Here is a 15,000-nt window from a genome sequence, read left to right as displayed (position 1 = left end):
GTGGTCCGCTGACTGACTGCCTCTGATTACGCTGCACTTGCCACCCCCACTTTAATTTGGAGGAGAGAACACAATCATGTGTAAAAGACACGCATCCCTTTTTCCCAGGCGGCTGGGCTGGGCTGGGCTGGGCAGGGAAGGGCAGGGCGAGGCGGGCACAGGCCTAAGCGGGCAGATGCTCGACTGGCGAAAGCGCGGAGGGTTTGCACACAGACAATAGTGGCAATTTTGGGGGGAGGATGGGCAGAATGGGGGGTGGGGGTGGAGGTATCTTCAGCTGGGCAGAGGAGAGGGCGTGAGAGGGCCTCCTCTATCTTCATGGTGGATTTAATGTGTGTGGGGTGGGTGAGTGAGAGGGTGTCTGGCATAGACAAGCAATTCCTCTTGGAGAGAGGAAAGGGGTAGTGGGGGGTTAGCAGTGGGGATGGGGGGTGAGGGTTCCGATGACCATGTGAGGGCCCGAGCCCTCTGGCAGATGTGTTGGCAGAGTGCCACTGGGCACGGCTCATTGGGATGGGAGTGTGCTCACAGAAAGCACATCTTCAAGGGAGAGGGAACAAAGCCTCAGGAGAAGGGTTGGAGGAGAAGGGCACGCAAAAAAAGAAACGTGCAGTAAACCGATCCCTGGAGCATGAGACCGCAGGCTACTTTGGGTAGAAATCTACAGAAATCTGATATTTCAATTGTGATTTTAAAGATGCAGTCTGTTATTCAGCTGTGGTTGTGCGTAAAGGTTGTGGATATTTGAGCTCAACAGCCAATCAACTTGTTCTCCTCCCTTCAGTATTCTTGAAGCAAGCATGTGTGTTAATGGGCTTGGATTGTTTATGGCTTTTGTTTTTATGGATTGTTATTTTTTGCTGCAAACACTGAACGGGCAGCTAGAGGTTCGTGAGGAACAATCTGGCAAGAGGTGTATAGGATCAGAATCACGGACTACACCTTTAACTGATAGTCCTACATCACCACGCCAGTATGTAAGCCAGCCAGAGCTATTAAAATACAGGTCATGGTAATGCATCAAATGCTCAATCTTATTGCCATGATAGCTTATTCAATGGCATGTGAGTTAATAGGCTCTTTGGCAATTTTCCAGGGCCAATCATGACTGTCTTTCTAGTTGTAGATAACATCACCACACAGATAGTCCAAGGAAGGATTGTTTATGGTCCATTTCAAATTCTAATTGACAAGATTTGATTTGCCTATTAGTGTATTTATTTGTGTTGTTTGGACTCTGCTCAGCCATTTGAAGGTTGATGTGGTTGCCATTGATGTCCTTGATCGAAGCGTGTCTTTTTGGTGTATGTTATCACCACCATGGTGGTAATAAAAGTTTCAATTAGCTGTAAGCCCTGCTCACCTGAAAGTGTTTGTGTCTGTATTAGCAGTAACTAGAAAATCAGAAAACCACATAACACACATAAAAACAACACTACAAAAATAATGATTTCAGCAAAATTATAATAATGTTGCCACAGAACTTAACAACAAGCCTGAGGATCAGTGTTATTTCCTGCATCCAATAAAAATACAAGTCTGGCAAGCACTAGACCGGGATTGCACTCACCTGTTCCTGTGTGTGTGCGTACGCATGTGAGTGTGTTTGTGTGTGTGTGTGTGTGTGTGTGTGTGTGTGTGTGTGTGTGTGTGTGTGTGTGTGTGTGTGTGTGTGTGTGTGTGTGTGTGTGTTTCACTGTTGTGGTTTCTGTCAGACACAGAAGTTTGGCAGTGGGCTTAGCCCGGTGATGAGAGCTGAGTGTGTACCAAAACAAGATCACAAGAAAAAAAACTTTCGCCTTCGTGCAGATTTATGAGCCGTCTTGTGTTCGCTCTGCTCTTGAAACGCTCCTTTAAAGAGCCAGGATTAATCTGGCTGTTCCATCTTTGCTCTAGGTGTCTTTTTGCACAGTCTCCAGCTCGCCCACATTGCGAAGATGATAGCGTCGCTCTGCCAACAAGCTGTGTACCCGAGATCAGGAGAGCAGATAGGAGCTAAGTGTATCGTCGACATAATGGGTATTGTCAGCTCGCGTGTCGGCAGAAGCTGTATGTGGTTTGGCTGGAGTGCTGCGCAGGCCTGTTTCCAATACGCCACTCACCATGGCCCCGACACAACAGAGCTCTCTCTCTCTCTCATCCCGCACGGACGCTCACAATGGCTGCATGACTGTAATGTCATTTACAGTGTCAGGGGCTTTGGCTTTGTCAGGGAAGAAGAGGTTGGAGTAAGTGGGGAGGGTGGAGTGGGGGGGGGGGGGGTGGATAAATAGATCACAGAGTGGAGAGCTATTTTCCACCCTGTCGTGATATGTAGCCGTGCGATAATCCGCTTGTTTTGACAGGGTGGATGTCTGGAATGGGGCTGGAGGTGCTGCTGTGTGGAGGGAGAGAGCTGTGCCTGGCGTGAGGGGCGCTTACGCGGTCTCGCGGGCAGAGCTCAGGGCTCGGGGCATGGAGGCTGGCATCGGGGCTGGCGGGGGGGGGGGGGGGGGGGGCTCCTGTCCTGGGTGTACGTTTGTTATGTGCAGTTTTCTCTCTCTCTGCAAATGGTTCGATGACACGGAGTGGCAAGGAGTGCTTGTATCGCTCTTTCTTTCTCTCCCATTTCTATTCTTTCTTTTTTTCTCTCCTTTTCCTTCTTTGCTCTATTTTATCTCCCTCTCTCTCTCTCTCTCTCTCTTTCTGTCTCTCTCTTCATTCTCAGTTCTTATAGACACAGAGACTTGATAGACATTGAGAGTCTAGGACTCCAGAGCTCTGCAGTGTTGGGGCTTGGGCCAAGTGTGCCTGCTCTCCCCAGAGCGGTGTCTCTCCTCTGGGCCAGCTGCCCCTGAGCCCGGCCTGCTGATGGTCCGGTGGGGGCCGGAGTTCCGCGGCTTAGCCGTCTGTCACGCGGACCTTGGGAAAATGTAAATAAGAGGCAGATAACAGCTATTGTTTTCATTACATTCTCGTCCAGGCTGAACCCCCCCAGCCCACCCCACCTCCTCCCAGTCTCCTTCACCCCTCTCGGCATGCAGTGCTTTATCTCTCTGGAGAGGGAGGAGGAGGAGGACGGGGCAGGCGGGAGATTTGGGGCCCCTCTCAGGGAAACAACAATAAAGTCAATGGGATTCTTTATTTATCTAGTCGCTGTTTCCCTCTGACAGCTTTGTGTGAACCCGAGGGTCTATCCGACTGCTTCACACTCTCTGTCCCTGTTTCCTGCCATTGGCCTCAGGGTCTCTCTAATTCGCCTTTATATGAACAATAGACTTGGCTTTATTAAATATTACTGTAAATATAGACTGCCGTCATGACAAATATAATTGGATTGGCTTTATAGATCTCTTGGCAAGGAGATCGCCAGGGCTTTGAGGACCATGGTTTGAGTTTGGATTTCTATGTTCTCAATCTCAAAATAATGTGCCCCAACAGCAGTGTCTGAGTGTAGTGGTGTAAAAATGCAGTCTGCCTACTAAGACAAGAGGAATTATTATTGAGCTGATGCTAAGCAGGTTTTCACAGACATTTATATGTTCTCAAGAGAAGAGAGAATGGAATTTGAAAAATTGCGTATGAAAAAAAAAAAGCCAATTATTCATCAGGAGTCCCCTTAAAAATATCTCAGTCTTTATATGGGCATTTTAAAACAATCCAGCGGACTGGCTCATTAGTCCTATGCTGTACTTAAGCAGTGCGTATGAAATTAAAACAGTGATATATCAAAAAGCTGTCTTCAGAGCGAGCTGTGCTTATGTGTGTCTGTGTGTTCATAGTCACTCATCAAGTTATTTTATACACAAAGACAGGATATTAGTCATCCAGGTAAAGGGGGATTACATATATAAAAAAATCACATGCACACACACACTCACACACACACACACACACACACACACACACACACACACACACACACACAAAAATGAAAGAGTGATTCTCTGGCACATTCCAGCTGTAGTGTGTGTGATGTTGGAGGGTCTTGGCAGACCGTGTCTGGCCCAGGGTGGAAGCACAGGTCTGGAGGAGTGGAGCGAGAAGAGAGAGAGAGAGAGAGAGAGAGAGAGAGAGAGAAGGAGGAAGAGAGAGAGAGAGGGAGCGTCCATCCTCAGGGAGGGAGAGTGGAGCTGAATGGGAGCTGGCACCACATTATCTCCAACAGTTGGTGCATTCCTTAATGATCAAGTGCTGGAGCAGCATCTGTGCTGTGTGTTTGTGTGTGTGTGTGTGTGTGTGTGTGTGTGTGTGTGTGTGTGTATGCATCTGTCTTGGAGTGTCTGTATTTAGGTGTGTTACTGTCTAATAAGTTTGTGTGTGTGTGTGTACAGTATGTGTCTGTGTGTGTGTGTGTGTGTGTGTGTGTGTGTGTGTGTGTGTGTGTGAGAGAGAGCACCCTGAGTGGAAAGATGAGAAAGTCTTCCCTAGCATGTCTGACCCTCCCAGGACAGCTCCACAGCAGCAGTCCTTGCCTCCAAGCTGTGCCATAAAAGGAAGTGTCTCTTTTTACTGCCGTCGGTCGGGGGGGGAAGAATGCGGGTTCTGCTGCTGTTTGTTGTGCCTCCCGTATGTGGGTCATTATCACAATGTGTCTGTGTGTTTGTTGTTGTCTTCATTGAAGTGTGTATATGTGTGTGTATTTGTTATTGGTGGGAGTGAGTTGTCCGTGTGTCTGTGTGTGTGTGTATGTGTGTGTGTGTGTGTGTGTGTGTGTGTGTGTGTGTGTGTGTGTGTGTGTGTGTGTGTGTGTGTGTGTTTGTGTTGGAGGGGATAGGGGTGTCTGTAAGGAAGAGGAAACACTTTCACTCCAGGGCAGGGCTTGCGAGTCGGGCCAGTCTCTGGGCCTGTGAACAGCCTGCCAGACAGCGGGGAGTTAACGCTCACACGTACACACACACACACACACACACACACACACACACACACACACACACACACACACACACACACACACTGGGTCACAATCTCATGGGGTCAGGGAAACAAACTGTGAGCCGGGGATTGGAAAGCCAATAAAGCAGAAGTAATGTTAGAATGACCCAAAACCTCCAGCAGTCCAGCAGGGGAAGGTCCACTTCAAACGCCTGGATCCCCCACTCCGCTTCATCTCACTGGGTGTCTCCAGTCAGGGACAGGCTCCTTCCTCCCACCTTTGTTGGACATCTTAACTCCGCTGGCCTCTGTCTTATTTACAATCCAGCGCTGTGCACCACATCCCCTTGTGAGTATTGAATTCCTGTTGATAATCTCAACTGGTCACATCAGGAATTGGCTTTCTCTCCAAAACAAAAAGGAGCACATGGACCTGAAGTCATCACTATTGGAACAACTGTTTGCCCTCAATATATATTGAGTGTATGAGATAGAAATTTCTGGCAATAATGCAGAATGCAAACCTTTGTCTAGCGTTCTCAGATATTTTAATCCGCTTCTCCTCGGAATGTTCTGGTGCCCGAGGTCCCCTCATGACGACTGACTACAATAGGCCAAAACACAAAAGCGCTGGGAAAAAGGATCTCCTTAAGTCATCGCGGATACTCATGTGCTTATGAATCGTCCCCTTTTGTCTGCCAAAGTGTGTCGACAAATGAGCCATTGTCGGGGCGAGTGGCAGAACCATTCCCCTCCGGTGCCAGAAGGCCTTGTGGGGAGCGCAAGAATGTGTGCTTTTGCCTGTGACCCCGGGAGAACAAACCCTGCCCTCACACCCCTGATGATGTAATCCCCTCCCATGGGTGCCCGCTCAGGGGTGGGGCCCTCCATGGTGCTCATCTTAAAGGTCACCTTAAAGCACAGAGGCCTGCACTCACGCTCTCCCGGCGCCATTGTTGGTTTTCCCTCACTCGATGAAGAGGGAGTCTATCATCGGCAGACAAAGGGCTGTTCTCACCCAATCTTACGTTGAGGGCAAAACGGATTAAAAGAAGGAAGAGAAAACAGGGGGAAACAAGGAAGGCTAAGAAAAGAGCAGATACGCTGTTGTTCCTTCTCATGTTCTTCTGAAGCTGAGGCGGAGCCAAAGGTTCTCCGCAGTGATGGATGCTGGGAACTGGCTGACCTCTGTGTGTGGAACCCGTCTCAGCATTCAGCGTCCAGGACTCAGTGCTCCATCTGCTTGGGCGGTCAGACGGGCTGGGCAGTGTGTTTTTTTATCAGTGCGCCCTTAGCGGCGACGTGGCAGATTCCAACCATTCCTGTGCTGATTCATTGTCCACTGGACAAATGTTAATTGTCTTCATCACTGTTAGGGCGGGCGGTAGAGCGAATAGGCGGGGGCCGCCCCCCCACCCCACTACCTTTCCCTTTAATGTCTCTTTGTAGTGCCCCCCTCCCCATTCTGCCCTTTTACCCGCTGCCACCCCCCACCCACCCCTGTTCCCTGTCGCTTAGCACCCTCCCACTACCGTGACCTCCAGAAGACAGTCTGCCACATCACACGTTTAGTCCGGGGGAAACACGACCGTTACGCATGTGACAGACCGCATCGCCAATGTCTTCTCTCACATCGTGTGTGTGTGTGTGTGTGTGTGTGTGTGTTTGTGTGTGTGTGTGTGTGTGTGTGAAAGGTGGTCTTGAGTGTATGTGGAACTGTATGGTTGTGGTGGTGGGGTGTGTGACAGATTGAACAGAAATAGCATACAGTAGATATCTTATAATATGGATTGTATGAAGGAGTTACATTTGGACTGAGCCAGTCAAGGGGACTGCTGTTTTTCGTGAACCTCTTCAATAGATGTGACAAATGAGAAAAAGGACTTAAAGTAATAAGCACTTAATCATCCTCCTAAAGCTTCAACTGCATGTCGTTTATTAACTTTGTAAATCTCATATGTGTTTATTTTATGGGAAGTTCAAGCAGCCTCTTTTTGACCTTTAAACAAAATGAAACAGATATTTCCTCAGACTAGGCAGTGCTTTTATGGACTTATTTTTTCAGAGTTAGTTATTGTTAATGCACAGCAAGTCAGTTGCATAGTTTGCCCCATGCTGTTGCACATTATTGTGCTAGACTGGCTCGACTAATTTAAAACATATGTTCAGCAATTATCATTTAGAGTGCTTGGGCTTTCGAGGTGCCAGAGTGCTTCCTCATTTTGACCCAGCTCTCTCTTTTGCTGTCATGTGTCCACACGGTGAATCTGAATAAAAATGTTTGTGTATATTAATCAACATTTTACTAGCAGCACTGCAAAAAAAATAATGTGCTGTGTATACATTTCCAAAGGCAACTCATTCTGAGAATATCCCACTAAGACATAATGACTTCATTAGACATCTCTACATGTATTTCAAAAGGTCTCATGCAAATCTAGGGGAAAAAACATGACTAAATAGAAATTCCACTGAGTTTTAAATCAAAGCCATTAATAGGCTGTCTGTCTGTTTCTTGTCTGTTTTGCAGAGTCCTCCTGCATGGAAACACTGCTCTCCAAAGACTGGAAGGAGAAGATGGAGCGGCTAAACACCAGTGAACTTCTGGGAGAGATAAAAGGTAAGCTTGCATGCGGAGGTCACTCAAACCGCATTGGGAGAGAGGGAGAGGGAGAGGGAGAGGGAAAAGGAGGGATAGGGAAAAAAACGGAAAAATGAGTCATCATCAAAGCAGAGGGAACCTCCTGCCTATCGGAATGGATGTGAAAAGCAGCCCCTGCGTTTGTAATACTGTAGAACACAGAGACATTTGGCTGATCCCCCTTCGGTCTTTTGCCCCCCCCCTCTCCCCTGGGTGACCAGGTCAGAGACCCTCTCCCCACAGTTTTGTGGCATAAATGTGGTCATTTTCTTTTGTGCAGTCCAGTGCTCACTGTCAGACTCTGTCAAAGCTATATCGTTTGTCTCTCTGTGTGTCTATACTGTGTTTGTGTGTTTCATCTATCTATCTACACATACATGGCTGAATGAGAATAGTGGTGAGAGAGGTGGGGGGCAGGTGTGGGGGTGAGCTAGTGTCACTGTAGTCACTGTAGCTGGCCAGCTCCACTGTGTGCTTCCACATCTTCACATGGCTCATGTGGCTGTTGAGCGCCGCTTGAGGCTAAAGTGGCTTCAGATACAGGAAGGGAGGTGGATAGACCTCGCCCTGACACCCAGCAACACCACTACAAACTCACACAGGGCAAACACCATCCACACATTTCATCCAAAAAAGAACAAGAAAAAAAAGAAATGTGTTTATTCACAGTGAAGGTGGGCTTGGGTTTGGCTCTGTTTTTTATTTTTTCACTCTCTCTCTCTTTCTGTCTTTCTCTCTCTGTCTCTGATGTAGTTCTTAGCACAGACTGTTACAGGGAAGGTGTTTATGTAGCAGAGCAAGGCACAGTACCATGGCTCTGATAACACAGGCTTCGCTCTGGCTCCAGCCCTGCTCTCCTCCCTCAGTATCTCTCTCTCTCTCTCTCTCTCTCTCTCTCTCTCTCTCTCTCTCTCTCTCGTCACTCTCCACACCCATTCCCGCGTGCCTTAGCACCAGCTCACTCCATTTCTGCTCTGATATTTGAATCATCCTGGAATTACCTCAGTTCGGTTCCAGTGAATATCTAATGTAACTCTATTTGTTTACCGCACATAGCACTAGCTAACAAATATCAACATATTCAGAACCGGTTCTATATTTTCTTTGACTTTTTTTCTCTCGATGTAATATGAGTCCCCTGCTTATCACATTCCATCATCTTGCGCAATTTAGAATTATAAACAGATGCCCTTGCTTTTAATTATTGGATTGATTTACTCTGTATATGGTGAGGGAGGGAGGGGGATACAGTCGTACATTCTAATAACCTTAATAACCTTAATGAACCCCAATGTAAATCATGCAGTGCCTTGGTAAACTAGATTCATTGTACCTGCCCAAGTATAAGCCACTGTAGATCAAAGTGCTGTGGATAAAATGTTCAAAATGATTTAGCCTTTTGAAAGCAGATCTATTTGAATTACAGGACATTTTTAACCTGTGATTGATTGAAAGGGTGAGGTCATAGCAACCAGGTAGGAGGACTGATAATGCCCACTGTGCTTTCTTGATTTCCCACACACACTCACACACAGAGACCTGAATCTGCAGCTGACTCGCAACCAGAAATGCTTTTCATATCGCATCGGCAGCCTAAGGTTTTTAATTAGTGTGCCATTTCATTTGACTGTAGACATTTCAAAGGCCTGCTTTGTGCTCCCCCTTACAAATGTCTCTCTCCGTGTTTGAAGTCAGCCTCATGTAAATACAGGCAATTATAAAGGAAACCCAGGGTTGGAGATGCACAAGGTCTCCTTAATTAAAGCACAAACAAAGGCACCAAACAGAAAACACCTTATGATTAAGATCTAAAGTGTTACGGTCTGCATTAATTGTTAGGTTAAAATCAATAGAAAGGCCAAGCATACATGTACGTTCAAATTAGTGCTGTAGAGTGGGAGATAAAGACTGACATGCAGATAAAAAGCTACCGACTGCCTTGCAACCCTGTCCTTTGTGTCTCTTGTTTCCTTCTGGCTTGTTTTGAATTCTGAGCCAGTGACATTGTGCAATTTACATAGAACTATGTTTGTTGTTTTTGCTGTGGACTATTGTTAAAGATGACTCCTTTTGATGAGCGTGTAAAGAGTAAATAACTTTGAATCTCGGGTACGTTTTTGAGCCGAATAGCTGAAGGCGCATCTTTTATTTGGCCGGGAAAAAATGTCTTTCAACTAAGTGGTGGATCTGAGCCCAGGATTTTTTTTTTGATCTCCTCTGCAGTCACATTCTGTGCTAAACTGCTTTAAACATTTCTCACCCTGTGAACCTGCTGAGGCATCCGCACTGTATGTGTGCCGTGTCAAGAGCCGGGTGGGGGTGGGGTGTGTAGGAGTGTGTGTGGCTTGGGGGGGGGGGGGGGGGGGGGTAGATCCAGTCAACCTGCATGATCCCCTGAGCGTTCTCTGGAGCTAAAGAACAATGGGGCTGGGCTGAGCTGCCACTGTTGTTTCACCTGCAGCCCTGACAGGCGCATTCTTTGACTCGCGTTTGTGTTCAAACTTGTCCTGGCTTCATAACCGCTCACAGGGGGACTGGAATAACAGCTAAACAACAAAACAAAACAAATCCCGAAACACAAAATGGAGCGTTAAGCCACTGCTTTTGTTCAGGGAGACGCTGATGTTGTGGTGATCCAGTTGGTTTGGAAAGTATTTACAGTTTGTAATCATGTTCATTCAGAATTTACATAGTTGTAGTCCCTTTATTATGTTTTATTTTCCGGCTATTAAAATTCACAGTAGATCTGAATTGATTAGGTCAAGGCATTAAACAAGAAGTTGCTCACAGTTTTGGTTACCGTGGTGGAATAGAAAGCAGAAGAGGAGCATCAACGCAGCGGAATCAGAGGCAGATCGCTTTCCAGCCGCCAGTGTGAGAGGTAACTGTTTGTTTTCATACCTGAGCTTAGCTGTCAATCAGGAAGAACGGCGGGGTGGGCAACGAACAAAACCACAGAGCAGGAGAGGCCCGCTGCCTGGACCCAGTCCAAGCCACAGAGCTGCAGACACAGGCCCACTGCAGGCCGAGAGAGAGAGGGAGAGAGAGAGAGAGAGGGAGAGGGAGAGAGACGCTGGTACAATGCAGGCAGGATTACATGCACAGGTGAGATACACTGACAGGAAACATAATGAGGGTATACTGTATGCATACATATATTCATAGTTATCACAAATCCCCAAGCCTTGCATGCTGTATTGCCTTTTAATACATACAATGAAACAATAGCCATTACATCCAAAGATTTTGAGATTTCCATATGAAAATGCACTCCATATTGGTCAAGCAGTGAGAAATATATTTATACTATGACACTGAATGTGAGTGTTCAGCCCAGGGCAGTTCTCAAAGTCCAAAGATAAAAAAAAAAGTTTACACAACTCAGAAGAGAAGAGGAAAAGGCAGTGGCTTAATATAAACACAAGCTAGAGTCCATTAAGGCTTCCCCCTCAGGACCAACATAAAAATGGGCGACAAAGAAAGCTGGCCATTGTGCAATGCTATTTTTTTCCCTTTTTTGTGTGTGTGTGTGTGTGTGTGTGCGTAAAAAATGGCCACCACAGCTCCTTGGGCCCTAAGAAAGTCAAGCTCCCCCTAATCAATTTGAGGCTGCTGTCTGGGCTTTGGTGCTGGAGGTCCTGTGGAAGCCTGATAAGTGGAAGCTTCTTAAGAGAGCGCATGGCCAGCGAGAGCCGCAGCTGAGACTGATTTGATGCTGGTCGTACCTGGCCTTGCTTTTCCGTCTGGACAGAGGGGGGACTGTGCGTGCAGACAGAGCACCAATTGTTCGAGCAGCTGGACTTACTTGAAAACACGATTATTCAATTTAGCATTCAGCTTTATTCCTAATGGCTCCTACCAAGTGGTGTTTGAGCTCCTATGGAGATATATGACACCATATCTGTAAACACACATATAACCATGAACATATTTGTGTGTATGTGCGTGTGTGTGTGTGTGTGTGTATTCACACACACACAATGTGTGCTGCAATCTTATTCAAATATGGAGGTGCCCATTTAAAATGAGTGTTTTCTTTTTTGAAAGCTGTCCTTGATAACCCCTGAAGACCACAACTCAACATACCACATCTTTGAGGAAAAAACAAATCAAGAAGTAGCCCAATCATGAGACATTTGTACCACTTTTCTTTTTTATTTAATACAGTCCACACAATTACAACCAATTGTCGGGAATGCATTGCAGAAATATTTCCCCTAATTTACTGAAGAGAAATCGAAAGCAAGGAGCAGAAATCCATTTCCTCCTCGGGTCACTGATTGATTTGATCTGCAGCACACCCCTTCTCACTGTTCAAGAGCGCATGAAGTGGGTGGGCGAGCTTCCTCAGAACAGAGCTGACTCCAGATCAGTTCAGGCCAAATTAGGACAATTGGGGCTGTTCAGCCAGCCTGTACCCAGGTCAGATCAGACTTGCAGACATTGTTCTTCAGCGGAGAGGAGAGAGAGAATGTAAGCACGAGGGCTTGTCAGCCCATCTGAACTACACCTACCACCCCCCGTGCTCCCCCACCCACACAGGAGAAGTGCGGCAGTTTGCATTTTTCTCCCCCGCGTCTCAATAGTCAACTGTTTGCCCCATGCGTCCGTTCAGGTGAAATACGAGCTACAGTAAATTATTATTCTTCGGAGCACATTTGCAAGATGAATGAGAGGGGGAGAGTTGTTGCTCTGTTTCAGCCCCCCTAATGAATTGAGGAATTTAGCTTGTGGCATTGGGCAGCAGAAAGGCACACCTTGTTTTCTTGTGTGCTTGCGCCCGCGCCCTCTCTCTCTCTCGCTCTCGCTCCTGATGGGGTGTTGCTGAAAGCCCAGGAGCAAATAAGAGTGTGTTGAACAGGAGTGTGTGTGTGTGTGTGTGAGTGTGTGTGTGTGTGTGTGTGTGTGTGTGTGTGTGTGTGCCCCTGCTCAGCACTCCACCACTAGGTAGGAGACGGGGGGCATACAAAATTTGGTGGTTGCATACAAAAAAACACTGTTTCTTTCCCTCTCTCTCTCTCTCTCTCTCTCATACCCACACACACTACTCAAACACACATGATGACACATGATTTCTTTTCAACAAATTGAAAATAAGTAGGTACGTCAGACCTTTTGTGTGGGCGGGACAATATGACAATAGCCATAGAAAATGCAGTGGAGACGAGCAGCGGCATTTTTATTACATTTGGCAAACGAAGACGAGCGTTTGGAGGCCAACTGAAATGCTTATCTTTCGCCGGGGCCGCGGGGCGAAATGGCACCCTTGCGGGCGTGTAATGCCGCTTAAGCACTGGCACAGCCTGGGCTGGGCTGCTTTGCTACATGTCACGCTGGATTTCCCCCTACAGCCGGCACCGGGCTCCAGCCGCACAGGGCCCCACCAGCCCCACTCCACACCTCCCCAGGGGGAGGGCAAGGGGAGGGAGGGCCAGGCCCAGAGAGGGCCAGCAACCAGGGGCAGAGTCTCAGTGCCTGGACATGCAGACCCAACAACCACCAGCCTAGCGACCAGCACCCAAACCTTACATTGCCAATGCACGCAGGGCGTTGTATGCCAAAGAATATAGTCACAGTCCCAGGGGTTCCTCAGGGCACAGGGGGGAAACTCTCACTATCTCTCTCTCCCTCCCTTTCTCTTTATCTCTCTTTCTCACTCTTTCTCTTTCTCTTTTCCCTTTTTCTTTTTCTCCCTCTCTTTCTCTCTCTGCTGTATCTCTTGATACACTGCCCCTTGTTTTGCAGAGGTTGCTCTGCTTTGAATCAGACCTTGAATGTTGGCCAGTGTTGGAGGTTTGACGCCAAATGCCCCCCACCTCCCCTCACCCCCCTCCGTGCAAACAGGAAGAGGTCAAGGTGTTGCTGTGCATGCCACTGGAGATGAATGCAGGATTTAAGAGAGTGTCACGCGCATCACCCAAGGCCATCTTAAACACATTATAGTCTCAATGCCAGCCTCCAACCATTCCAGTTTGAAAGAGGGATGGCTTTATTGCAAATAAATTATTTTTGGGCAAACAATAACAAGGCTTGATATAAAACAGATTGAATATCTCCTTGTGGAAAGGTTTGTGAGTTGGGCTTGGCCAGGTCCAGCCTCTGCCTGGTGTTTCCTGTTCTGTTTCACTGAGATCTAGTGTTTGGTTGGGTGCGAAGAACATTGTATCTCTTATGAAATTAATTAGCCTGTTTAGATGTCCTGTTGACATCACTAGATTATCAGATGCAACTAACCTGAAGCTGGCAAACAAATCTTTAGACAGAAAGATATTTAATCTGTTTACTGTCAAGGTTTGTTATTATTTGCCATGAAATCATGTTTTGCAATGAAGATGTCTCTCTTTCAAACTGGTATGGTTGGAGTCTGCCATTCAGAGTGTAATATGATTAGGATGGCCTTGGATGATGGGCAACCTACTCTCTTAAATCCTGCATTCATGTGCCCTATGAACTTCAAAAATATGAAAAATGAAATGTAGCTTAATAGCCAATAGCCACTTTTACAACAGTGTTAGGCAGATATTTTTAAGCAAAGAATGAATGTTTAAATATACTGTATATGTATATACACGCTATTCTTTTGTGTGAGACACAACATGTGTTGAAATGGTCATGAGCAGGATATTTATGGAATGGAATCCATTTGCTCTCAGCATCCCATTACACCTACTCTCTCTCTCTCTCTCACACACACACACACACACACACACACACGCACACACACACACACACACCGGATACATAATGCAGCTATTTGATGGTACGGTATTAACATAAGCAAACAGAGCTAATTGATCTAAAGTGCTTAAAATGCAGAGTTATCTTTTGTGGTCATTCAGTGGGCCAAAAAAGAGAGTTTAGCTGGATGGTATTAAATCCCATCCAATTTTCATGTTGGGGGAATTGATGGCCTTGGCTGCTGTGCATGGACATGAGATAGTGAATCCTTGCTCCAGCTTGTTAGTAGTGTTTCTATTAGAGGGGTTAGAGAGGTTTAGATTATGTCGGAGGCAGAAGGCCAGGTGAAACAGATGTTGTTCGTATTGTCTAGATCATATCTCAAAATTGCTGGCCCACACTTCAGTGGGTGAGTATATGAATGTGCAGGGAAGAGATGAGAGACACACACACACACATTCCTAATTCCATAATTAAATTTTTTTCTGTCTCAAACTACATAAAGAATATGTTTAAATGTACACATGTATGAAAGTAGATTATCCACTCTCATACTAAGATTCTCCATATTAGCTATACAATGTTAAGTGTGCTTCAGTAAATGCTAAATGTAAATTCAGTTGTACTTCACACAAAGTTTCTAGCTTTGAGTATATATAGATTTGAATACAGCAGGATGTTGTGATGGTCACTGACTGCAGTTTAACACTGAGTAAACTGGCTCTTTGTGTTGCCTCTGAGAAGGGTTTGGACAAAAGGGACAGCTCACCGTGGAGAGCATATGAGTGCCATAAATCGTGTGTGCATTGTTGTGAAAAGTCTGCAGG

General features: G+C 46.5%; 1 protein-coding gene across 7 annotated transcripts in view; it reads left to right on the top strand.

Moving 5' to 3' along the window:
• The window catches only part of sox6 (SRY-box transcription factor 6), a 166,047-nt gene that overhangs the window by 78,518 nt on the left and 72,529 nt on the right, over positions 1–15,000 (top strand). For all 7 annotated transcript variants that reach the window (XM_076287879.1, XM_076287876.1, XM_076287878.1 and 4 more), the window contains one exon: positions 7,385–7,474. In XM_076287879.1, coding sequence (XP_076143994.1) covers positions 7,385–7,474 — 90 coding nt within the window. The remainder of the gene's footprint in view (positions 1–7,384; positions 7,475–15,000) is intronic.

This window comes from Alosa pseudoharengus, unplaced genomic scaffold (genome assembly GCF_046254945.1).
Source record: "Alosa pseudoharengus isolate Yale_2024_CS ecotype anadromous, Long Island Sound unplaced genomic scaffold, YU_APseudo_1.1 YU_APseudo_1.1_scf_16, whole genome shotgun sequence".
In the NCBI taxonomy this organism is placed as follows: domain Eukaryota; kingdom Metazoa; phylum Chordata; class Actinopteri; order Clupeiformes; family Clupeidae; genus Alosa; species Alosa pseudoharengus.
The sequence above is the reverse complement of the archived record's forward strand: the minus strand, read 5'-3'. Positions and strand labels throughout refer to the sequence as shown.